The sequence below is a fragment of the Arvicanthis niloticus genome, chromosome 24 (assembly GCF_011762505.2).
Source record: "Arvicanthis niloticus isolate mArvNil1 chromosome 24, mArvNil1.pat.X, whole genome shotgun sequence".
Taxonomy (NCBI): domain Eukaryota; kingdom Metazoa; phylum Chordata; class Mammalia; order Rodentia; family Muridae; genus Arvicanthis; species Arvicanthis niloticus.
This window is the reverse complement of record NC_133432.1, coordinates 39,819,184-39,843,534: the sequence shown is the minus strand read 5'-3', so window position 1 is coordinate 39,843,534 and position 24,351 is coordinate 39,819,184. Positions and strand designations below refer to the sequence as shown.

The following is a 24,351-nucleotide window of genomic DNA, read 5'->3' as shown; positions in this document are numbered from 1 at the left end:
CTGTTATTAAGTGTTACTTATTATTGGTGTTATTTTTATATAACATTATTGGTGTTATTTTTATATAACATTACTTATTACTAAGACACCAGTTTGGAAAATGTTAAGGAAGTGTGTTGTTACTGTCACGGAGATGTTGAGTGGATCCCAACAGTGTTCATAATGACAATGGCAAGTAGACCTTCGACTGCGTGGACTTCATTCCTCCCAGTTATTAACGATGATTCAAGAATAAGCTTATGATATATGCAAAGGTTATTTTATGGTTGAAGTCCTTGGTTTTTGGTAAATGTTTTGTTGTTAAACAAAAAATAAATAAATTCAATGGAAAACCCAATATAAATTCAATACCATATACAATTTTAATAACCATAAAAGCACCATTATATAAGACACTTAAAATAATATTTCACAAAACATTAGAAAGAAGCTGTTGGCCAAAAATAAATAGAGCATTCATCTCACATGTTCTTGTCATGGTCTCGTACCAATGAATCTGATTCCAGCCTGCTGGGATTTAATTTGGATTCATACGTTCATAATTGATATGAGGGCCATTCCACCATTTACTGTCTCAACACCACATAAAACAGACTGTTCATCTCGGTGGGCATGACTTTCATCTCCTTGTATGATGACACCCTGATTGCTTCCTTGCATCTAAACATCTGGGTCACTAACTAATAACACAGTACAGGCATCATTTTAGAAATCACTTGATGATTCTTAAAAACTGGTGTTTTGCAGAAGCAGGCTTATTTACACTGTTGGACTACAGGCTAAGAGGGAGGAGTTTGTCCCGACGCTGCTGTCTGCAGGGTCTGACTGTAATGGTACTGATTCTTCTTAGTTGCCTTTGTTACTAAGAATTCACAGGCATCTCTAACAGTGACACATCATTAAAATGAGGGAGTAACTCCCCTAATGTTACCTTGAGGGACTACATTCCCTTCTGCGTATTAGGTCTAAAAGAAAATCAGTGCCATTAGAGAGACTGCTCAGGTCTCTGGAGGCAGACAGATCATCAGAGCAGCAATGGCGCTAAGCTGCTTCCTGCCTCTGCCTCCCTCATCTCTCCAGCTCTATAGAGAAGATGGATCTGTCAGAGACGGTGGTACTGTAGCCTATAGGAATGTACTAGTAACATCTCGTTTTATTTATGACTCTATGCAACTAATTGATAATCTTGGATTTCAGTTTCAAATCAATTCTTTCCCTGGAGAAAGACCCTTGACTCCAGCACTTCCGCAGTATCAGACCATGTGTACGGGTGCACACTGACATCGATTGTTGGAGATAATGAATATAATGACCTCTGTTCAGAAACTTCTGGGCATGGCTATTTACACTGGAATTAGAGCTCTGGCTAAAACTGAACAAAGAATAAATACCAAAATTTGCAGTAGAAACTTTCTCTAGGAAAATTCTGCAGTGGCTGTGCACAGGCTGTTAATATCCTTGGTAGGGGCCACCCCTTCTGTAGCTCTCATTAGAGTAGGTGCCGTTAGCCCTTCGGTTGGGGAACTCTGTGTAGGCGTTCCAGTACCCGGAGCCATTGGACGGTGCGCTGTTCCTGTCCTGGTTTCTGTTCGCTCTGCTTGGCTTTTCTGCATGAAGGACACTGTGAAAAGTAACATTGTGTTCATACCGTTCTTTCATCCGGTGGATTTTTTCTCTTGGGACCCCATGGATGTTTCTTCTACATAGAAAAAGAAGGAAAAACCCCACAAATCTTTAGTTAAGGCAGGCTATCAAAATAAGTAGCTTACATTACATCCAACTCCTTCACTGCATGGCGGCTGCTCTGACAGGACACCGGGCAGAGGCCTCCGTCCTATTGTTGAGGTACTTCTCTGGCTCTACCGCTGTTTCTCACGCTACTCTGCACACCCCCCAAAAGCCTAGGGCTAGCTTTAGAAAGGCCTTTCTAAAAGAAGGCTTTAGACCTTTCTAAAGAAAGGCTACGTGACGTTGACTATGAACAAACACCGCAAGATTAACTCATGCATTTAGTGGTCTGCTTGTTGATGACGTGCACACATCTATCACCAGTTTGGATCAGTTGGTCTGATACCATTAAATGACGCTTACTAAATTCTTAATTTCCGGAGGGCACAAATACTAGTGGGGATGTGGTTAGAAATTCAAATGCCAAGATTTCAATTACAGACTAGAGTTTCTGAACCATGTCAGATTTAGCAACTAGGCAATCATGGGGATGACCATAGACTTGCTTTAGGAATATTATGCTTCTATTGGGTCATTTGACATCAGGTGACACAGAGTGTTATTATCAGATGTCGGGCATTAAAAACCAAGTTACTATTTGGACATGTGTTGCTATGTAAATCAAAGCAGCAGGAATGTGTCACATTCTGCTTAACATCCAAAGATCTTGTCCCATGCGGAGTAATTGCTTTAAATGTTCATTAATGTGGAAGCAACTGAGCACAAAGTATGTTCTTCTAAGGACCAGGTCCCAGTCAAAGGTTAGCATTTAGCATCATGTTAGACATCTGGTTCTAAACTAAGGACCTCACATTAATAAGTCCAAAGTTATCAGTTTCTAAGAATTACCATTTCTGGCCTGAAAACTAGTCCATTCCTGCCTGCAAAGATGCTTTTGTTCAGTCTGAAATTCCTGAAAACAGCAGGATACAGAAGGAGGAACTAGGAAAACAAAGAGGTACCTTGCTAACTCTTGAACGTTGAATTTCCAGCGAGTGTCAGGTTCTCGGAATATAACTTCATAGTTATTCTCAAGGGCCTGATTTTTTCAGAAGCACATAAGACAGTGAGGACATGGCATGCAGACTTGGGGATATTCACATTCCACTTAACATTCAGTGCAGTCTTGTCAAAACACCCCGTTTTATAAGTCATCCAGGACCTGAATCTATCTCCTGCATTCCATCCCCATACCTAGTCTCTCCCGTTGTGTTATATGTGTCTCAGTGTCAAACATGAGCAGTTTTATCTGGTAGGAATCTGAACATCCTTAAGATGAACCACTGAACTCAAGAAGAAATGTCCCGAGCACAGGTGTGAAGAGTGAACCTGAGGAATTCCTGAAGCTCCTCCCACCTTGGTTTGTAACTGAGCGCGCCACTTATGGAATAAGAGTGATCTCTACAGGTTTTATACACCGTTTCCAGCAATCCCAGCTCTCCCTGTTCTGCAGTGCTTGACCCAAATGCCCTGGGCCTCATCTCTGTGTGGTTAGAACATGAGTAGGGCTCTCATGTAAACATCTGGATGTTCTTTGCATCCGTAAGCTCACCACTTTGTTCATCCACTATCACTAGTGTTCAACGTGTTAGAAAACAGAATTAATTGAGCTAAGCTGAGGGATTTCCTTCTCGGGCAGCATGCATAAGCTGGAGTGCGCTGTTACACCAGAGGGGGTTATAGTTAGTATTACACAAATCAAAATAGCCAAGAGAGAACTGTGAGTGTTCTCGTCCCACCCAAAACTCATGCTGGAGGTGGCAGATAATCTATGTACCCTGATTCAGCCAGGAACACATCCACCAGAGCAGGCCCCCTGCACTCCACAAGTAGGTAAGATTAGTGTTTATCAACTAATAAGTCCATTTAAATATTTAAGTTTCCTCGTCACCCTTTGGATAGGTGGTTCTATTCAGGAAAGAATTCAACTGCTGTGTTACAAGAACAAGCAATGACTGGGTCTCATTAACAGCTGTGGGTGGCTAGTACTCAAAACTGAAAAGAGAAAGGACTTCCTGGAAGCCACTGTGGGATGTTCCTTAATGCAGGGTTGGGCTGCGCCTGTGTGCAGCAGCTCTTCGAGGCTCCACTCGCCTCTTGTGGCCGTCAATGTGAACTCATCCAAGCTGTACCCCCTGGGCCTGAGCAGAACTGACAGAAAGACGTCAGTAGACAGAAGCATACCTGTCTCTATGCTATTTTGCCTAAATGTGTGGAGGGGGCGGGGAAATCTTAAAACTAAACTGCCAAGAGCTCTGTGGAAGAGACCTCACAACATCCTAGGGGCCATGTGTAACTCAAGAAGCTGTCTGCCTCCCACTTTCTTGTTTGTCGAATGAAAACTTGTTAGCACCAGATACAAAGTGTCTGAAAAGATCAGAATGGAGCAGAGTGATGTGCTGGGCATTTGTATTCTACTGCCTTAATCGTGTCACACTGTCAATCCTAAATCTGTTCATAGACTAAGACATTCTGTTGCCCTGGAACTCTCAGCAAAAGAGTGCTGAAATCCCCAGCCTCCAGCAGGTAGACCTGACTCACTGGGGCCCATAGCCCTGCCAGTGCATTCTCTAGTCTGTATCTCCATGCAAGTATCAGTGGATGCTCCTCTGAACAGAAAATAGCCACAACTGAAGAGCTAGCAAGGAGGCAAGCAGAGGCAGGCAGATCTTTATGAGTTTGAGGCCAGCCTGGTCCATATAGTGAGTTCTAGTACATCCAGGGCTTCATAGTAAGATCCTGCCTCAAAAAGAGAAAGAAAGGAAGGAAAGAGAGAGGGAGGGAGGGAGAGAGGAAGGGAGGGAGGGAGAAAAGAGAGAGAGAGAGAGAGAAAGAAAGAAAGAAAGAAAGAAAGAAAGAAAGAAAGAAAGAAAGAGAAAAAGGAAGGAGGGAAGGAAGAGGGGAAGGGAGGGAGGGAAGGAGGGAGTAGGAGGAAGGAAGGAAGGAAAGGAGGGAGAGAGGAAGGGAGGGAGGGAGGGAAGGAAAATGTCTATCAAGGACTCAGACCAAGTACTGCTATTTATGGAGGACCCTCAGAGCAACTGAACTGAACTGAACTGAACTGAACTGAACTGAACTGAACTGAACTGAACTGAAGCGAAAGCCCAAGACAACACTACCATTAGTTACTGAAAGCATGGAAGATGAGAAAAAGAGGAAAGAACCCAGGTTTCAACTTTCTCATAAAATGTCCATAACGGAGAATTCAGAATGATATTTCTCCCTACCATGACTGCATAGGGCTTCATTTCCCAGGCGTGCAGGTTGGTGTTATCAATAATAATGGGGGATATGCCATTCCGCATTGCTTTCCTTGCTGTAACACAATGCAACAGAAGGTGAGCAGCATGCAGCAGTCAGCAGGTCAAGCATCATCCACACTGTTACTGTCATTACAAAAGACTGTCTTCCCACAGGGAAATGCTACTTCATGCTGAACCATTATCAGGGGGTTTCTGTTTGCTGGAGTCAACAGGGGTTAAGCCCTGACATTCTGCAGGGCAGGAAAACGTCAGAGCTTTTGGTTAAAGTTCCTTCCATGAAATGTATTCATTTTGAAGCTGCCACAATGTGCATGCATAAAGCCAACCCCCTCCCTGTCCCTCCCTGGGCCTGGAAAGAAATTTGTCACCTCTTTTCTGGTTCCACTCATGAGCTTCCTCCAAGAAGTTGGGGTTGAACTCATAGGCGCCATCTTCCCTGGAGAAAAAGTCATCCGTGCTGAAAATCAGGGCTCTGGGGTAGTCGTGCTGCAGCTGTCTGCAAAGTGGAAAAACAGAAAAGGGATTCTCCCGTGACACTTGGTCACGGAGAACAGCTCCTCTCCAACTTAGCAGCAGGTAATCATTCTGAGATCTCCACTTTTTGAATTCTCAACTTCACTTAAAAGGAGAACCAATTATCTCCCGAAGTCAGAAGTCATCGCTCCTCAACAGGAGGCAGGAGGCCACAAGGCCATTGTGCTTGTTGCCAACTCTTAAAAGTGAGAGGTCACTCACTGGTCACGGCCACTGCCTCCTGCAGCGACCAGGATCGACTAAAACTCCAAGGCTAAGTCGAAGGCATGGTGACTGTTTCCTGGCGGACATCAGTTACCAGGGCCACTCCTCTCCGAGACCGCAGTGCCCTCCCACACCTCCCGTCGGGCACAGAGCCCCCACACTGCAGCCCTTCCCTTGGCCCCTAAACTCTTACCTGTCCTGGGTCCCATTCCTCGGAGCTCTGATCTCTGTAAGGACCCATCTGAGCAACTAGTTCTTGCTGAGGTATGAAATGTGGATAAAGGAGATGTGTGTGAGCTACCCTCTGAGTTCTAACAATACCTAAACCAGCGGGAAAAAGCACAAGAGAAGGAGAGAGGTGAACCCAATGGTGCCCCTGTGCTGTCTTAACCCTACCACTCTGGGCAGACCGAAATATGAAAATGTCACAGAAAACAAGTAACATCACAGAGAGTGCCTTTATGCCAAACAGAGAGGGGAGTTAAGATCTACAGGAAAGAATTTCAAAAGAGATGCTTCGACTTGGGATTGCATCATATCTTTGAGCAGGTACTATCAAATCAGATAGTGGCCGGGACGGTACGGAACAGCCTCCTTGTGATAAGAAACAAAAACAAAACAGAACAAAACAAACAAACAAAAACAAAACAAAACAAAAAAAAACCCAAACCAGAGAAGCTTACTATCTGGCGATGCACGCCCTGCAGCCCAACAGATTCTGCTAGTGAGTGGAATCCATTCCTACAGCTGCCTGGAGAGTGAAAAGGGCGGGAATACAAAGGGCAAAGCAGGCGGAGAGACCGCGCATGCCCTGTTAGTTTCTGTCCTCAGTAGAGATAGAGGGAGGTTTTATTTTAACTCAGCAAGAATATGGAGCTGGCCAGGCAGCAGTGGAGCACGCCTTTAATCCCAGCACTTGGGAGGCAGAGGCAGGCGGATTTCTGTGTTCGAGGCCAGCCTAGTCTACAGAGTGAGTTCCAGGATAGCCAGGGCTACACAGAGAAACCCTGTCTCAAAAAAAAAAAAAAAAAAAAAAAAAAAAACCAAAACAAAACAAAACAAAATGGAGCTGTAGAACTGGGCTCCACCCTCGCACTTCCCCTGCAGCCGCCACGAACCCGTCTGCCTGAGCTTGCCTTCTCAATTGTAAGACACAGAGGACAATTCGAAGGACTGAAGGGACAGCACTTTGTAAACGGTGGGGCGCTCAGCAGAGCTGAGGGTCAGGAACAACTTACCCAACCCAGCCCGCCGCCAGGACCCGAGCACAGTGCACCTGAGCATGGGGGCCTTCTAGGTGTTGCAGTGGATGAGGGAGGGCAAAGGGTAAGAGCTTCCGCTTTGACATGTCAGTACATACACAATCCAGAGACAGAAAACAGGCTTCTCTACCTGCATCCTTCAGAGGGCGTGACGGCAGAGTTGGGGAAAAAACAACAAAGTGAATGCATTTTGTTATAGTCTGCGGTGGCACCCGGGGAATCCAAGGGACACCTTGATTTTTAACAGCAACCTGACTGTCCGTGGTAGACTTTGAGAACATGTAGGCATACGTTTCGTTTTATTGTTTATTCTTATTTATCTAGTTGTGTACCACCTGCACACGGACCCATGGAGTCCAGAAGAGGACATCAGACCTCCTGGAGCTGGAATTACAGACAGTTGTGAGCCACCTCGTGGCTGCTGGGAATCTCTTGCTGCTCTTAACCTCTGATCCATCTCTTCAGCTCTGAGATAAAAATTTCCATATCAAAGGACTAGGAACAATTAGCCAACTTTATTAAGCCCCGGGTCGACAATTTCCAGACACCAAGTGTTACAGGAAGCGGTAAGGCACAAAAACTAAAGTGGTTACTTTCAAGACTGGATACGCTGGCAAAGGAACCAGGCCTCCTGCACAGCTTGTGTGACACACGTAGGACAATGTACCAACAAACAGTGTGGGCCAGAAACATCAGCAGTTAGATAAGCGAGGCATTGCAAAAGAGATCACATTTGACTGGGACCTTGAGGATCGAGGAACTTCGTACCTCTTATGTAAGGGGATACCAGAAGTCAGAAGCGACACACCCAGGGAGACTAAATAAGGGCTTGGGACAGTTTCCTTGTAGTAAGTCATCAGAAACGCTGCACGCAAAGTTTTAAGAGGAATTTGGCAAGCTGACAGCAGTCCAAAGTGTGGCCGCAAACCATGGAGACCATGTCAGAGGACCACAGGTCATCCAAACGGGCAGGTTTATGACAAAGACACTAAAAAACGGTTCATGGTAGTTCTCACATACAGAAAGTCTGTGTATGGAAGTGGGGGTGGGGGTGGGTGGATGGGGGTACCGCTCGGGAGTCACAGTTTGCGCTGAGTCAGCCCAAGAGTTCTGGTCTTGCCTGGTGTCCTTCACACACAGAGAGTGTAGAGTCTGGGCAAGCCTCCTGTGAGCTTCTGATGGGCTGCCTGAGTCTCCAGGCCCCTGGGCAGGAGGGCAGGAGTGGACACCATATTGTGTCAGGGAAAGCGAATCAATCTGCTCTCCTGCATTGGCCGGGTAGAAATCAGTTTCAAGTTTTTGAAGGAATTGGGAACACGGGAAACTTGGCAACGCTCAGTCACCCACGGCGTAGACAGTGATGGAGATGGGAGAAGTTACCAGGGGGCAGAGGAACAAAGGTTCAGTCTTCACAGAGACCATTCACTGAGCTTGCCGACCCAGCTGAAAAGGTGAAACCCGTACCCAAGCCCTGACCTCTAAGGCAAACGGTGACAGAGACCCTGTAGAGTGAGGGGTAGTGCAGGAAGCCACTTCACAGATGGGCATTTTAAATTTTGCCGAGTGACACAGATATTGGTCAATACACTCAAGTTTCAGGTTATTTCATAAATATGACTTGTTTTTAATAAAATCTCCCATTCAACTGGAAGTCATTTCTCCTGTGTGTATCTCTCCTGTGTGCTAAGTGACTGTTGAAACCAAGGCTTATTTTCTTCTGGACCTCCCCCCGCTCCCAACTACTGTCCCTTCTAAACTGGGTCTCACCTGTCTTCTGTCACTGAACCTTTTCAGAGATGAGTTTTCTTTCCATGTGTAATCCTTATGGACTCCTGTTCTTTGCCTCTTGGTGGCTTACACTATGGGCAGAATTTTAAGTCTCTAAGGTTTTTCTAGGTGAACTTAAAGACATGCCGGTTGCTGCACACTTTACTTGCTTCTTAGTCCCTTCTAGACAACACACAAAACACAACACTGCTGGCCTTTCTGACTGCCATGGTTCACTCAGAGTGAAACTGCTCAGGCCCACTACCAGGCATCATGGGTTCTCCATTCCTAAGACTCATGTGACCATGGGTTCCCCTGTCCTCCCAGCAAACTAGCAGAGTGTGCATCACCAGTGTGGTGTCGGTCTGCTTTCCCCTTTGGTCTGTTCCTTTAAATTTTTTTTTTTTTTAAACTTCTATCTAAATGTCAAATTAGCACCAGCACCATAGCAACACCTTGAAAATTCAAGCCAGTAGCAACACTAGCAAAGCAGAGGTGATTAAGTGACAGCATTTCGACTGTAAAACTTAAGTGTGAGCAATGAACACCACTGCACCAGCTTCAGAGATGAGGGGCGTGTGCCTCAGAGCTAACCTTCTCCATGGCGGTCAGGAGCCACACATTAGGGCAACTGAATGAGTAAAAAACAGAAGAACGGGGAGAAAAATAGACAATCACTTCCCTGTGGTTTCCCCTCCTCCACTGCCCCTCTCCCAATTCACTAAAATTACAAGAGAAACTCTGGTTCTAATCTGTATTTCATAGCTTACTCTTCCATGATTATTTAGCCATCAAGAACTACGGCGTGATGGGTATCTATCAGCTGGGAAGGCCCAACGTTACATAGGTCTCCCTGGTACCTCTCTGACTTTACATTTTCAGACGTGTTGGTAGACAGATCCCTATTCATGACCCAGCTTGGGCCATTACCCCTGGTAGTTCTGTGCATTGAACAGCCTCTCAGTAAGCTCTCCCTAGAACTGAATTGTTTGGGTCAGGAGCTGAAAAGATCCACACATCCTCTCTGGTCACCATGTCCCTTAAATTTCATTTCCTCTGCCTTTTTCTTCTTTTAGTCTGCACCTGGACTTTTTTTTTTTTCTGCCCACACCTTCTAATTAGAAAATGTTCAAAATTATATACAAATGGGGGAAACACAGAACAATGAACACTGCTTACCCTCTGTCTACAGTCACCAGATTGTCATATTTGGTCTCAATTATTCTGTTTCCTCTATTCAAGGTTCTTTACTCCTGGGTTCCTTCTCTGCCAACATTCTTCTAGGTAAGCACAATGCCTGAATATGAATTCATAAAGATTTCAAAATTTGGGCTGGAGAGATGGCTCAGCGGTTAAGAGCACTGACTGCTCTTCCAGAGGTCCTGAGTTCAAATCGCAGCAACCACATGGTGGCTCACAACTATCTGTAATGAGATCCGATGCCCTCTTATGGGGTGTCTTAAGACTGTACTTACATACAATAAGTAAATAAATAAATAAATAAATAAACCTTTGGGCCAGAACGAGCAGGAGAAGGGAGGGGGAAAAAAGATTTCAAAATTTCCTCTCACAGTCTCATAATTGAAAATTACTTTAATTCATTTTATATTTAAATATTTAAAATTTTCTCTTACGATTCCCCAAACGATCTTCATTCATTCCAAGTGCTATCTTTGGTAATTATGTGTCTTTCATCTAAAACTGTCCCCATGTCTTTCTCTCTTTCCGGAAGAGTCCAGATGAGTCTCTGGTTGTTTGCTCGGGATTGGGTCTGGACTAAACCTTTTTGGAAGGGTGGTAAGGAGGAGAGTTGTTTTTCCTGATCTCATGTGACACCCACCTACTCGGCTAAACATCCAGGTCAGTGAGTCTTCTTCTGTCCAATAAGCTCATTGGCTGGCTTAGTGACAATACTAATGTGAGAAGCCGGGACCACGTGACTGTCCTGGCTTCCAGCAGCCTTCCCGGTGCAGCCGACAGACATCTCGAGATCCCGCAAGTCTTAACGTTTCTCATTTGAAATTCTTGTCATGTCTTCTAGGTAGAATTGTCTTATAAAGAGCTGCCTCTCTTCTCTTTTCATAGTCTTTATCTTATTTGTTTACTTATTCATTGCTATGAAGCTCAAACTACTTTTGCCTCGGCTTCTCAAGCGCTGAGATGGAAGGCATGTACCACCATGCTCAGCCCATCCTATACTTGCTTGCTACAGTAGCTCTGACAGGCTTAAAGTTCACTGTGCAGCCCAGGATGGCCTCGTAGTCATGGTCAATCCGCCTGCCTCTGTCTCCCAAATGCTGGGATTCCAGGCATGTGCCGTCCTCTCATTTACACTGCTCCAGCCGTCCCAAGTTTAGCTGCTGATACACTTCAAGCTGGCTCCTCTTAGAAAAAGAGGCTCCTGCTTGTAAAAAGTATTCTTTTATATCCTAATTAGCAAAGACACACATTGAAACAGTAAAGTGGGGGCTGGAGGAATGGCTCAGCGGTTAAGAGCACGGACTGCTCTTCCCAAGGTCCTGAGTTCAATTCCTAGCAACCACATGGTGGCTCACAACCATCTGTAATGGGATCTGATGCCCTCTTCTGGTGTGTCTGAAGAGAATGACTGTCACATACCATGAAATAAATAAATCTTAAAAAAAAAAAAAAAGAAGAAGAAAGAAAGAAAAGAAACAGTAAAGTGCTGAAAAGTAAGGGTAGGCTCCTGTATTCCTCCATGTAAAAATAATTTCTAACAGTTGATCTTATATAGAAAAAAACTTTAAATACTCTATTAATTGTGTTTATGTACATGTGTGAGGTCGGAGGGCAAGTGCCAGGGGTCATTTTTCTCCCTGCACCATTCTGGTTCCAGAGTTAAACTAGGGCAGTAAGGCTTGGTGGTTAGTGCCATTACCGAACCCAAATTTTGTTTGTTTGTTTGTTTGCTTGCTTGCTTGCTTGCCTGCTGGCTTGTTTCATTTCTGAAACCGAGTCTCACTAGGTCACCTTCACAGGCCAGGAACTCAGATCAGCCTGCCTCTGTCTCCCAAGTGCCAGCATTAAAGGCGTGCGCCACCACACCCAGACTACATCTTTAAGAAGTTCACCTTTTGTATGAAAACAGGAATGTGATATAAATCATACCAAGTTTTCACCAGCAGTTTATATATAACAAATTGTTTCTCACCCTATGAATTTTTTTTTTCTGTGGCATTTGAACGCATGGCAGCTTACGCTTACTCACGGGGAGGTGCCACAGTTTACCTAAGAATCATCTCTCGATTACCCCGTGTGCTTCTCCTGCCGCCTCCTGTCTGTTGGTCAGGGGTTCCTCGTCAGGAGGAGAATCTTACCGAATTTCACTTTCCTATCGGCTAGAACAATTGCTTTTTAACGTTATTTAGGAATCTCTAGATTATAAAGGCTAAGTCTTTACAAACGTACCCCCTGCTACATAAAACTTCTCTTATCTTCCAATTGTGCCTTTGATGGACAACAGAAGAGCCTTTGCACCCCAAGATTATGTCAGTGTGTCTGTGTTCTAGTTCCTCACTCCACCTGAAACTTTACTTAAATGCACAGTACTGGGTAGGGATCTAACTTGATTGTTTTTCTACCTAGGACCCTGGTTGTCCCCAAACTGTTGCCTTTTCCCATCACTTTGAAATCCTTTCTACACTGTACCACATGACTGCAGTTAGAACTGCCATTGGGCTTTATCACTTTGTTCCTGTTTGGATCAATCTACTTGCCTTCTTTACTGATATTTTTATTATATTCGGTGGTGAGGATATTTTCTTTATAAAATTTATACTTTTACTTTTTAATTGTTGTTGTTGCAGAAGTGTCTCTGAACAATGTCACCGAAAAACATCTCCTTCTTGCGCCATGATGGTTTCAGTAACTTCCCCAGCGTGGTCAGCTGGAAACAAAGATTTTGGTGTGTCCGAGCTCTCCCTGACCTTTGTAACACTTTTATGAAGTAAATAATAGGGCCTCCAGTTTTCAGATAATGAAACTTGGAGAGATTAAATAGCTGGCCAGGGTTCAGAGTTTCCAAGTGGCACTGCCAGGGTGTTCCTTCAGGTCTAGAGAGAACCATGCTGTGTGGTGTCACACTCTGGGTGTTCTCCTAGCTCTGGAAGAATGCGTCATACTGTCTCACCTATCGGCGACATATAGCCACAGTCTGCACGTGTGTGCCTTCACCTGCAGTTACAGTCTGCCTTTTATTACGACACTTCCTTAATTAAAAAGAAAAACCGACACGTGTATGTGAGTGCCTGGGTGTGTGTCTGCCCGATGCCTGTGGAGACCAGAAAAGAGCATCAGATCCCCTGGCACTGGAATTAGAGATGGTTGTGAGCCACCATGTGGTTGTTGCGAATGAACCCGGTCCTCTGGGAGAGCAGCCAGTGCTCTTAACCTCTGAGCCATCTCCAGCGCCGATGATGACATGCTTACACTGAGTTACATCATTGAACTTTGGTCACATTTCTCCCCTGTCGTCCTCACCAGCCCTGTGTGGCCACCATTCCCACGACCCAGCCGCCGGGCAACTCTAGGCTCCACATGTTTGTTCTGCACCACAAGAGGAGACAACAACCCCTGAAACTGCAGCTTTAAAGCACACCCTGCCACACACTCCTGGAAATGACTGCACAGTGACAGCCTTCTCGGAAGATGTCTTGGGACCCATTGCTGCCATCACTGCTGCGTCTTCAGCTCAAAGATGTCATATGTCACAGGCAATGCACGGCCATATTCACACTTGCTGTGTTACTGTGTGGTTTTCTGCGTTGTGCCTCTGCTAACCTGTGCCTCCAAAGACCTTTACAGCTCCAAAGGTTACCTCAGAGTAATCACACACACACACACACACACACCACATGCTTGGCAATATCCTTTTCCCTTGTAACCTTCTGCTTTTCCGTCAACACCCTTCTTCAGAGCCCTCACTCCTCTCTGCATCACAGAGAATCTTGCAACATAAACAAGAGTTAAACCCCAAGGCAGCGAGGACAAGGCTGTGACCCTGCGGACCCTTTACCCAGGGCTGTTCGTCAGCACCTTCTCCTCCTGGTTTTGGGGCTCAGTTCAGCCAGCTGCCCGCTTTAACCCTGTGCTCCTGGACCCCACTCCACTCTCCATAGCGCCCTCCTGGAATCACAATGTGCCCTCACATTGCACACTTACTTCCCCGCCGCAAGCATATTAGGTCTGCCTGGGCAAGATTTTTTTTTTTTTTTTTTTTTTCACTAGTGCTTCCCAAGTAACTAGAGCACTGCCTGAACTATGAGTGGAAAGATGGAGCATTGCATATTTTCGATCTCTTCATATTGATACACAGGCTGGGTTCGTCCCCCTTTAACTCCCACAGAGCACTCCATTATCCACGAGTTCAAACAAACAAACAAAAAAACTAACATTAGGTGCCGTGTGCCAACTGCTGCTCTATGGCTTTTCATTTCCTGTATAATGAATGCTCAAGTAGAGGACCTGGAGAAACAGCTCAGTGATTAAGAGCACCAACTGCTCTCCCAGAGGTCCTGAGTTCAATTCCCAGTAACCACATGGTGGCTCACAACCATCTGTAATGAGATCTGGTGCCCTCTTCTGGTGTGTCTGAAGACAGCTACAGTGTACTCATATGCATTAAATATAATAAACAAACAAATAAATAAACCCCCAAAACCAAAACAACAACAACAAAAACCCAGGCTCTGACCCCGGAGCCCCATACTAACCCCCTAGTTCAGAATGTTAAAGATAAAACGCAGCCTGCCAATTTCTAGCTGTCTCTACAGACACTTGGGGTGCTCACAATGACGCCTGCCATGAAGAAACTCCAATGGCTTATCTCTTGTGCATATTTCGGGTCGACCTGGGGCGCACACTTTAAGTGCATTAGCTCGGGAGGGCTTTGGGAGTTTTACTGTGTTTGTGTGGGGTGTTTAGCATGGTACAGATGTCATCAACCATCTCCAGGATGGAGGACATGCTCCCTGAAGGCAGGGTTTCTGTGTCGTGTCTGGCACGCTTATCTCAGTATCTAGAATGAATGCCAGGCACACAGGAGGTAACAAATACTTGGAGAATGAGGAATGGTTTTTTTTTCTTAATATACAGTTTATTTTTATGTTATGTTCATTGGTGTTTTGCCTGCATGTGTGTCTGTGTAAGGGTGTCAGAAACCCTGGAACTCCAGTTACTACAAATGGTTGTGAGCTTCCATATAGATGCTGAGACTCGAGCCCGGATCCTCTGGGAACACAGCCAGTGCTCTTAACCATGGAGCCATCTCTCCAGGCCTGAGGGACGGCTCTCGAATGCCATGTTCTTTAGCCATAACTTCGCAAGCTCTTCTCATAGGATCCCAAACTGTGTGGTACTGTTCTCAAGGGCAGCCTCCAAAAAGACCTGGGAGGGAGGAGTATTCTACCCAGTACCCAGCAGCTTGAGAGCAGGGGGGAACCCTGGGCAGCTTCCTGAGGACTGTTGTTGCTAACCCCGACATTAGGGCTGAGCCCTGACCTTGGGAGATGGGCCTCGGTCTCCAATGTGTCTGCTTCTCAGACCTAATTAGATACGCAGCCTTCCACTTCCCGAGAAACCTCTACTGTGGCAATGGGCCGCAAAGGCTAGTAACAGTTCCTGGGCTGGCCTATGGTTCACTGTCTCTCACTTCCATGTTTCTGGGATCCAACAGCAGAGCCCCACACACCGTCATCTGGCAGTATGGGTCCACCTACCTCTAGATAAGTTCTTGTATCTGACACCTGGACATGTGTCATGTCACGTGTCATGTCTTGCAATGGGATCTGCTCCCTGTGACTGTTCTCAGTCCATCAGTCATGGCCGCTTGTTCTCAGAACTGGGGGAAGGAATCAGGAACCAAAAACCCAGGCTTTTAGTTGGTCCAGAGGGCAGCGATCCAGGCCCTCACTTTACTGTGAATCACAGGTAGCGGCAACCACACATTTGATCTTAATTTTTAAATCTATTTTTAATTTAAAGATCAAATAAAAGGGCTGTTTATCAAATGTTTTCATACATTGAAAAAAAGTAGAGTTCTCTGCACCAAGTGGTAACTGGGATGCGTGGTATAGCCTGCCCTCCTCCCCGTGTAGTCTCTACACCTTCCTCTCACATCTGCTCACGTGAGCAGCCTCTTCTTGCTTTTCTTCTTTCCTCAGAAACCACACTAGCATCTGAGCATCCATCTCTGAGGAAGTCTTCAGAGTTGCCTTTCGTTAACGATCCACCCAACAACTCTTTCGTGAATTCCTACAAGATGCAGGACTTCTTTTAGAGGCAGGACAGAAAATAAAGATGGTGTTTGTTGGGCTGGAGAGATGGCTCAGCAGTTAAGAGCACTGACTGCTCTTCCAGAGGTCCTGAGTTCAATTCCCAGCAACCACATGGTGGCTCACAACCATATGTAATGGGGTTTAATGCCCTCTTCTGGTGTGTCTGAAGAGAGTGACAGTGTACTCATATGCATAAAATAAATAAATAAATCTTTTTTTTTAAAAAAGACAGTATTTGGGGGCTGGAGAGCTGGCTCAGGGGTTAAGAGCACTGACTGCTCTTCCAGAGGTCACGAGTTCAATTCCCAGCAACCACATGGTGGCTCACAGCCATCTGTAATGGGATCCAATGCCCTCTTCACATAAAATAAATAAATAAATAAATAAATAAATAAATAAATTTTTTTTTTTAAAGACAGTATTTGTTGAAACAGGATCTCACTAATATAGTCCAGGCTGGCCTCAAATTTGCAGCAATCCTCCTGCCTCCGACTCAGTAAGCGCCGGGACTACAGGTATGTAACTCAGATATAGTTTTATATAGAGATAGATAAAGATGTAGCTTAGATATAGATTCTGACTCAAAGAACTTACATCACATCTCCTGAAACTCACATTCTAACAAAGAGGTATGTTTTGGGGGTAGGGCATCTGTTTACCAAAAAAGTGTCACAGAATAAGCTAAATAATGCTTTGAGTCTCCCTAGATAGCAGAGAAAGCCCCTCCTCCTCATATGCTAGTCTCAACTCTGAAAGTCCTCAGCTCTAAGATCATCCTTCAACAGGGTACTCCATGACTCTGGGGACAATGCATGAACATCTGCCTCTGAAGAGCCCCTGTGAGTTCACCATTGCATAAGTGTGCCATGCCCTGATCCCAGCGTTTCCATGTATGAAATAAATAAAAAGCACAAGGTTGGGGCTGGAGAGATGGCTCAGCCATTAAGCACACTGGTTACTCTTGCAGAGGACCAGGGTTCAGTTCCCAGCACCCACATGGTAGCTCACGTAGCATCTGCAATTCCAGTTTCAGGGGATCCAGACCCCTTTTCTGGCCTCTGAGGGCACTGTATGCATAGGGTGCATGTACATATATACAGGCAAAACAACACGCACATAAAATAAAGATAAATAGTTCTTATGAGCTCCTAGTCTCCATGACTCCCTCCCTCTTCCTGGATCCTTACCTTGATATAACTGAGAGCTTTTTCCAAGCCGTGCACAAGATGCAACAGAGTGTTTCCCAAGTTCATTTGCTTCTCACAAGCCTTCCCCAGTTACACGGGGCTAGGCAGATTTTAGATGACTTGTAGGAACCAAAAAATAACATCTTATTGTATTAGAGTCCAGATGGCCCTGGAGAGCATCCTTCCACAGCTATTTCACTGGAGCACCAACAAGGAAGTCAATTAAGTTGGAAGCACACTACCATGTGAGCCTATCTAGAGACCCAGACTTGGAAGTTGACACTCCTCTCCAGTACATTGGGATCAGTTGAAAAGCCCACACTTAAGAGTCTGAATCTCAGCTCCCAGTGAAATCCACTAGCAAAAGACCCTGGCGATGTTTCTAATTAGGAGAAACATCTCTTTTTAATACCGACAATGATAAAAGGTAGTAGCTTCCTTACCCTGAGATTTGAAGTCCAGGTTAAATCAGGCCCCTAACAGGGGCCTGAAGGGTTTTCTACCACGCTTGATGTTTCTTGACTAGTCTCTTTTATGTTCTGGTTCAGACCTGGCGATGGAGGTCTGTGATAGTGTGCTTGCTTGCCTGCCATGTGTGGGGCTCTAGATCTAAGCCCAAATATTAAAAAACCATGGTGGGAGTGGGCTCCCACCTTGATGAAGATCATAGAAGAGCCTTGGTATCAGATGAACACTGCGGGAGCTTCTTAGCAGGCTCCTTAACCACACCCCTTAGCCACACCCCTCAGATTAGCCACACCCCTTAGTTGTTCCTGTGAAGGTGCCCTTCTTGACTTCTGCACCCACTTCTACGTCCTTTCAAATCGTAGTCCACACCTGCGGTAATACAAGACCCCTATCAGCTGCACCTCCCCCATGGCCCCAGCAGGGCCAGGACACATGATGATGAGGTTTCAATACTGTGGAGGGGTCACTTCCCTTAACATGGCCTTTGGTGAGTGATTATAAACCCATATGACACTGTAAACTCCTATTTCTTGTAAAACTCATATGGCATTTAGTCTCCATTTGTCTAAACCCCCCAGAGGGAAGTAATGCAAGGATCCTAGTTAGTGAAATACAGGAAAACCATGGAAAACTGGAAATGCTAGTAACCGTTTCCCACAGTGGTTTCGCCCAGAGGTCTGAGCTGTCACTTGTCTGCTACCGTATTGTGATGTAGAAAAGTGGAATGCTGTCGACTCTCTGCGTTGGTCTTCCCTCTGTGAAGGACAGTCATTGCCTCGTCCATGAACTGGTCCCTGTTCTCAGTGATTCTGTACCCACGCCTTTCTCCTCACCTGTTTGTCCCCGCATCTTATTAGACAAGCATTCTTCCAGTCCTGAGAGATGTGACGGAGGAGAAAGGACAGCCACTAGGCAGCGTCCTTTGAGCCTAACTGAATACATTAGGAGTTGTGTGTGATGGTGCCAGAGGGTGAAGATCTCAGAGGGACCAGCTCTTTCCCATCCCCCACTCTGCCCCCTCTTCAAGGCCTAGACAAGAACCACCTCCATGTGGAGGAGCTTCTGTTCTTAACAGGCTTTCACCCTCTGCTCAGGCTCCCTTACCCTCCAAGGCTACTGGCACAAAGGCACTGTTCCCTTTGCACCCCACTTGCCTTCAGACAGAACTGATTGTCCCCTGTGATTGCTTCTGCTTGTTACTCTGAAACACCTTCTAGGCCCTTCTACAGTAAGCAAGGGAACGTGGTCACTATTGATTAGTGACCCTCACATCCCACAGCGCCTGTGTTGGCTATGCTCTCTGTGATCTTCACAGTGAATGTATTTGTGGGGTTGGCTCCTGTCACCAGAGAACCTCAGGTGTCAAGGAAGCAAGAAAAAATGCCATAGTTGTTAAAAAGTCCATCTCCTCAGGGGGTTCCTAGTGTATGTCCAACTGGAGACCAACCTTGAGAGGAGGACACAGTTAGTATCCAAGTCATTAAACAGAGAACTTTGGACTTGACTGCACCTTGACGTTTCCCCTTTAGAAGTTACCAAGCGGCTGGAGAGAGGGTGCGGCAGTTAGGAGCACCTGTTGCTCTTCAGGGAGGCCAGGTTGGAGTCCCAGCACCCACACGATGGTTCATGACCATCTGAAAGTCTAGTTCCAAAGGAGGCAGTGCCTTCTCCTTACCTCTCTAGGCATCAAGTACACATGTGGTAAACACACACAAATAGCTTTCAAAAGGTTTTTGTTGTTGTTGTTTGGGTTTTTTTTTTTTTTTTTTTTTTTTTGGTTACCAAGCAACACACAACTGTTGCTGAAAATCATAAAGCAAATGAAGGGAAAGTCTATGGTCCTACTACTAAGTCAGCACCCGTAGGTGCCTACTTTTCTTCTTCTCAGTTTGTTTTTCTAAGCATCTATAATAGACCTCTTTCTCTGAGCATAAAATGAGGTTTGCGTGTCTCTGTGTAGCTTTCTTCTTAGTTTGTTTTTCACTTTGGGGACAGGAGCTCACGTACGTATCCCAGATTGGTACTGAACTCACCATGCAGCCAAAGATGACCCTGAACTTATGATACTCCTGCCTCTACTTCCCAAGTGCTGGGATCACTGGTGTGCACTGCCACAGCTGCTCTGTGGTGCCAGGGATCGAATCTAAGGCTTTGTTCGTGCCAGGCAAACATTCTATCCACTGAGCTACAGGCTGGGACCTGTGTATATCTCTTAAGACAGGCTTTTAGTTTCAAAAAAGAATATATTTACAGGTCGTGTGTGTGTGTGTGTGTGTGTGTGTGTGTGTATGCTTCCATCAGTGACTGCATGACTCATCAGCTAATCTATTTTTATATTTACTATTTAATATATTACATTTATTTGTCTTTTTTTTTCCTGTCACATAAGTAATCTCTGTGATGAACATTCCTCTGTCTCCACACGCTTGTCCAAGCATTTCCTCCGGATGAGTTCCCAGGACAGGAATCATGGTCCGTAGTAACCACCTATCCCCAAACGGATGCTTAACTGAAAGCAGATTCTAATGAGGAGTTAGAGCACACACTAGCTTGAGTACTGTGATGTGGTTAAACCAGATAAAACCCAATTTAAAAAGAAAATCTAAAGAATTCAGAAAGATGTTCTCCATCTTCCAGTGGACATGAAGATTCTAGAAAATAATGTTGACTTGAAAGACAAGACATATCCTATTTTTAAAAGAGATTTTTATTAGTTATTTAGTCAAATGAGATATAAAAGTTAAGCAGAAAAAGATGAGCCCTTATTTGCAAAAACTAACTTTCTCCAACATTAAAGGGAAAAAAAAGTTTTATTGATCTGATTTAAGAAATACATGTTCATTATAGAAAATGTGGGAAGCATATAGAGAAAATGGCTCTCCGGATCTAGCAAGTACACAACACCTGTATCGTGTCTATGTTCTACACAAGGTATTTAAAGCAATCTTCTAGTCTCCTCTCTTCTGTTCCCTCCCTGGGAAAGACCCTTGGGAAAAGGCCTTGCTATGACTTCCAGACCAGTTCTTACTTGCTCTGGGCTGCAATCCACCCTGCTACACTTTATATATAAACCCACAACCCACCCGGAAGCATACCAAGCTTTTGAGTCCCAAGGCTTACACTGCTCAGCACCAGGGGAGGGGGTGGGGGACAGTCCATGGTACGCCTTCTCCAGATCACAGCCGAGGATGCCTCTCTTACTCAGAAGGCTCATCACAGCCTATCAGTCACCTAACTAGTGGCGACGTCTACAGTGAGTGGCAAAGCTTGGCTAGGAAGCCATACTTGACCTGAGGCCAGCACTCTTTAGGTCTGGCAACAAAGAGAAAAACTCCGATTAAACCCTCTAATGTAATCACCTCTTAGTAGTCACAGAGAGGCGGAAGGATGGCTGAAGACAGCAGCTAGCTAGTGATGAGGTAGATCTACAGCGGGCTTCTGCTTGCAGGTCAGGGCTCACCCAATCTGTCCCTACAGGTGTTTAATGAGATGTTCTCTTGTCCGATGTCTTCTGCTTAGTCAAATGTCAAGCAGAAATTAAAATCCTAGAAGTGTAGAAAAGGAGAGACAGGACCCTTAAAAGCCTCCCCGGGGGCCAAGTCCTGGCTTTCCCTTGCTCGCTGCGGCTCTGCTCTCTTCCCTGTTCTCTGATCGTCACACTACTTCCTCTCAGCACTATTAGAGATGTCATGGCTACAAGTTACTTCCTTCTCTGACTTTCAGCGTATGATGGATTACAGACTGGCAAAGTGAAAGTGAGATCGAACAAGATTCAGCATCCTGAAAACACCTGGTAACAGATGCACCCACTGTGAATTGCTGTATCACAAAATAACCAAGTTGTCCGGGGTTCCACACCACCCAACCTGCCACTGCCAGGAGCCTCCGGAAAGAACCTACAGAAGGGTGTCTTAGAAAAGGGGTACCTATCCCTTTAAGATGTAAAGGTACCAATTTTCGTTAGCCGGATGCTTCTCCTCCACAAATCAGCTAGAACCCCAATACAAATGTTAGTCCCTTTATCAGGATATCTCAGTTTCCCCATCATCCACATCCAAAAGGCTCCGGCCCTCCCCCTGTGATCACTACTACCTGGTGCCATGGAAATCAGCATGTGACCGCAGGCCACCTTGATTCTTCAGCGGTTCCGGGGTCCTAGGGCTAGCCTTATCTGATGAAATGGAAAGCACACAGGTGGCAAGTGTCTGCTTCTATGGACTAGTGTGTGCCACATAATGTTCATGGAGGGTAAGACAGGGCCCCTATCTTCAAGTATCTCACAGAAGGAAGAAAGCAATCGTGTGCAAACCTAAGCGCAGTCACAGAGATGTAAACAGGAGCCGTGGCGCGGAGAAGAAGGGCGGCTTCTACGGCAGGGTGAGGCAGCTGCGAGGGGAGGTAATTAGAACCGGTTTTAAAAGGCTAGTGAGATCAGTCGGGCAAAGGGTGGCGGTGGGAAAGCCAGGCAGGAGGGCCAGCATCATCAACCACAGCAAGGAGAGAGAACCAGTCCAACGCTGCTGGAACACCAAGTGCAGGGCAGGGAGTGGAGGGCGTTCAGGCTGGAGCGGTGGGCCTAGCAAGGTGCAGCAGGCAGCAAGCCCGCGCAGTTCTCTCGGCCCGGGGACCCGGAGGAGCCGCTTACGCAATTCGCAAGTGAACGAATTTGGGCGCCCGCGGAGAGGTTGTCGGTGACGGTCGGTGGTGGCGCCGCCAGACCCCCCCCCCGCCCCCAACCCAGAGCACCTGTGCGCCTTCGCAGCCGCCAAAGCAGACGCGGGCTGCGCCGATCCACCAGATCTCAAAGCGGCCCCCCTGGTCCCCGGCCAGCGCCGCGCGGAAGACCCCCCGACCGACCCGGAACCCCCCGAAATCGCTCCGGTGACAAGCGCCTGTGGACGCCGTGGCGGCTGCCTGCGCGCCAGCGGGCCGGGAGCGCGTTTCTCTGCAGTCGCCACAAGGTTCCCCCCCCCCCCGAAGTGCAGTCCCCGCGGGCCTCCCCGACCCTGGGGGTGCAGGGGACGAAGGTTGCCCGGGGGGCACCAGGCAGGCCGGCCGCGGCGCGGAAGGGCCGGCGGCGTCTGGGGCTTGCGCAAGGCGCAGTGCCGAGGTCCGTCCTCCCGGGCCGGCGCGCGGCAAAGCTCTCGGGCGCGCGGGGCAAGGGCAGGGGCGGCGCGCGGAGCCGCTCGGGGCAGGGGCGCGCGTGGGCGCCAGGCCGCTCTCATTACCTGGCCAGCGTGGTTTTCCCCGAGCCCGGGAGGCCGCGCAGGAGGTAGAGGTGTTTTCTAAAGCTGTGGCGGCGCGGAGGTGGCCCCCGCGCGGGCGGCGGCCGAGGAGGCGGCTGCTGCTGCCGCTGTTGGAGGCTCAGCCTCCCGAACGATTCCAGAAAACTGTCCTCCATGGGGAGGGGGGCTGGCAGCGAGGGCCCTGGGCTCCCTTCCTGAAGTCACGGTCTTGGCCAAAGCTGTTGTTTTTGTGACTCTCCGGCCATGTGATAGATGGAGGGGCGGGCGCTCGGAGCCCAGCCCCTCCTCCCCAGCCCCGCGAACCGCGGGAGGGGGCGTCTCTACCTGCGAGGCCCCGGGCGCTGCGACTCTTGACAGCCGCGGGAAAGCGTGGGTGACGCAGCCCCCAGCGCTCCCCACTGCCAGCTCCCCGCCGCCTTCCGCTGCCCTTCCCGAGGGAAGGGGCCTGGCCCCGGGGACACAGTGGGAGGTTTCCCTGCAGTCACAGTGGAAGCCCAGCCCTCTTCTTACAGCTCTGCCTCGTCTCACTTCAGACAGGCCTAGACCTTGAAAGTAAATACTTTCCGTTGGAGATTAGAGAGTGTGACAAGCCCATCAGAACAGTCACAGTAAAGGCCATTGTCTCCCCTACTGCGTGTGCATCAGCACCTGGCTAGGGTCCCAAGGGCTGAGGTACACTCCTTCAGGGTCCTGTACAGTTCCTTAGTACCGGTACCGGCCTGCCAAAACTATCCTTAAAAAGCTGTATGCAACTTTTAAGTCTCTTCTTACTCCTTGGGTCTCCGGTGGACTCAGGAGGTTGCATGAATAGCTTCTGCTGCCACACAGCACGGGGAGATTAACCTGGGACCATTTATAGAAAACCAAGTTCAAGTTTCAGGAGTTGGCGGCACCCATTGGTAGGTACTGGCTGTGACTCTCCAGTATTTCCCTATAAAAGCAATAGGACGCTCCTGGTTTTCAGAATGAAACTGTTCAAAATTTACATCCTAGAACCTCCGAGATGCTGGTGGCTTTGGCTACAATTGTAAAAATAAAAACATTTTGAGTCTGGCACCTAAGGTATGGGCATTACGAGAAGGAACTGTGGAGAAAGAAGTAGTGTCTTTCTAAGACTCGGAATCTATGTCAAAACCAGAGATTTCCTGATCAGCGCCTTAGGAAGGGGCTGCCTGCGCGCAGCTCGCTGGCTTTGGACTTCCCCTGGGTTGCGGTGTGGGAGTGAGGCAGGCTGCTCCCCCCCCCCGAATTCCCCTCCCGGCATGAAGCTACTTCTTTAGTCCTTTTTAGTACTGCAAAAGATCCGTGTGCATGTTGAGGGGAAGTATGAGGAACGGAGAAGACACATTTGTAGAGAAATACGTCCCAGTTTGCATGTGATGAGGAAGTGAGTCACC

At 47.0% G+C, this 24,351-nt stretch overlaps 1 protein-coding gene across 2 annotated transcripts; it reads right to left on the bottom strand.

The window, feature by feature from the left end:
• Positions 1 to 339: 339 nt before the first annotated feature.
• Positions 340 to 23,373, bottom strand: N4bp2l1 (NEDD4 binding protein 2 like 1). Of its 2 annotated transcripts, none has more exons than XM_076923838.1 (5): positions 22,937 to 23,373; positions 5,360 to 5,487; positions 4,956 to 5,044; positions 2,691 to 2,767; positions 340 to 1,621 (listed from the first exon to the last, which is right to left on the bottom strand). In XM_076923838.1, the coding sequence occupies exons 1-5, from the start codon at positions 23,107 to 23,109 to the stop codon at positions 1,450 to 1,452; spliced, it is 639 nt and encodes a 212-aa protein (XP_076779953.1). In that variant the 5' UTR covers positions 23,110 to 23,373; the 3' UTR covers positions 340 to 1,449. The 2 variants fall into 2 exon arrangements, with proteins under 2 accessions (XP_076779953.1, XP_076779952.1); XM_076923837.1 differs by having other exon boundaries at positions 340 to 1,699; positions 22,937 to 23,369.
• Positions 23,374 to 24,351: the final 978 nt, after the last annotated feature.

Excerpts from the sequence above, each read along its gene's own strand:
- N4bp2l1 (XM_076923837.1), bottom strand. The coding sequence starts at position 23,109 with ATGGAGGACAGTTTTCTGGAATCGTTCGGGAGGCTGAGCCTCCAACAG. Across the intron at positions 2,768-4,955 it reads TGAAGCCCTATGCAGTCATG|GCCCTTGAGAATAACTATGA; the intron begins GTAGGGAGAAAT and ends TGAAAAAATCAG. Across the intron at positions 1,700-2,690 it reads AACGTTCAAGAGTTAGCAAG|AAGAAACATCCATGGGGTCC; the intron begins GTACCTCTTTGT and ends TTTTCTATGTAG.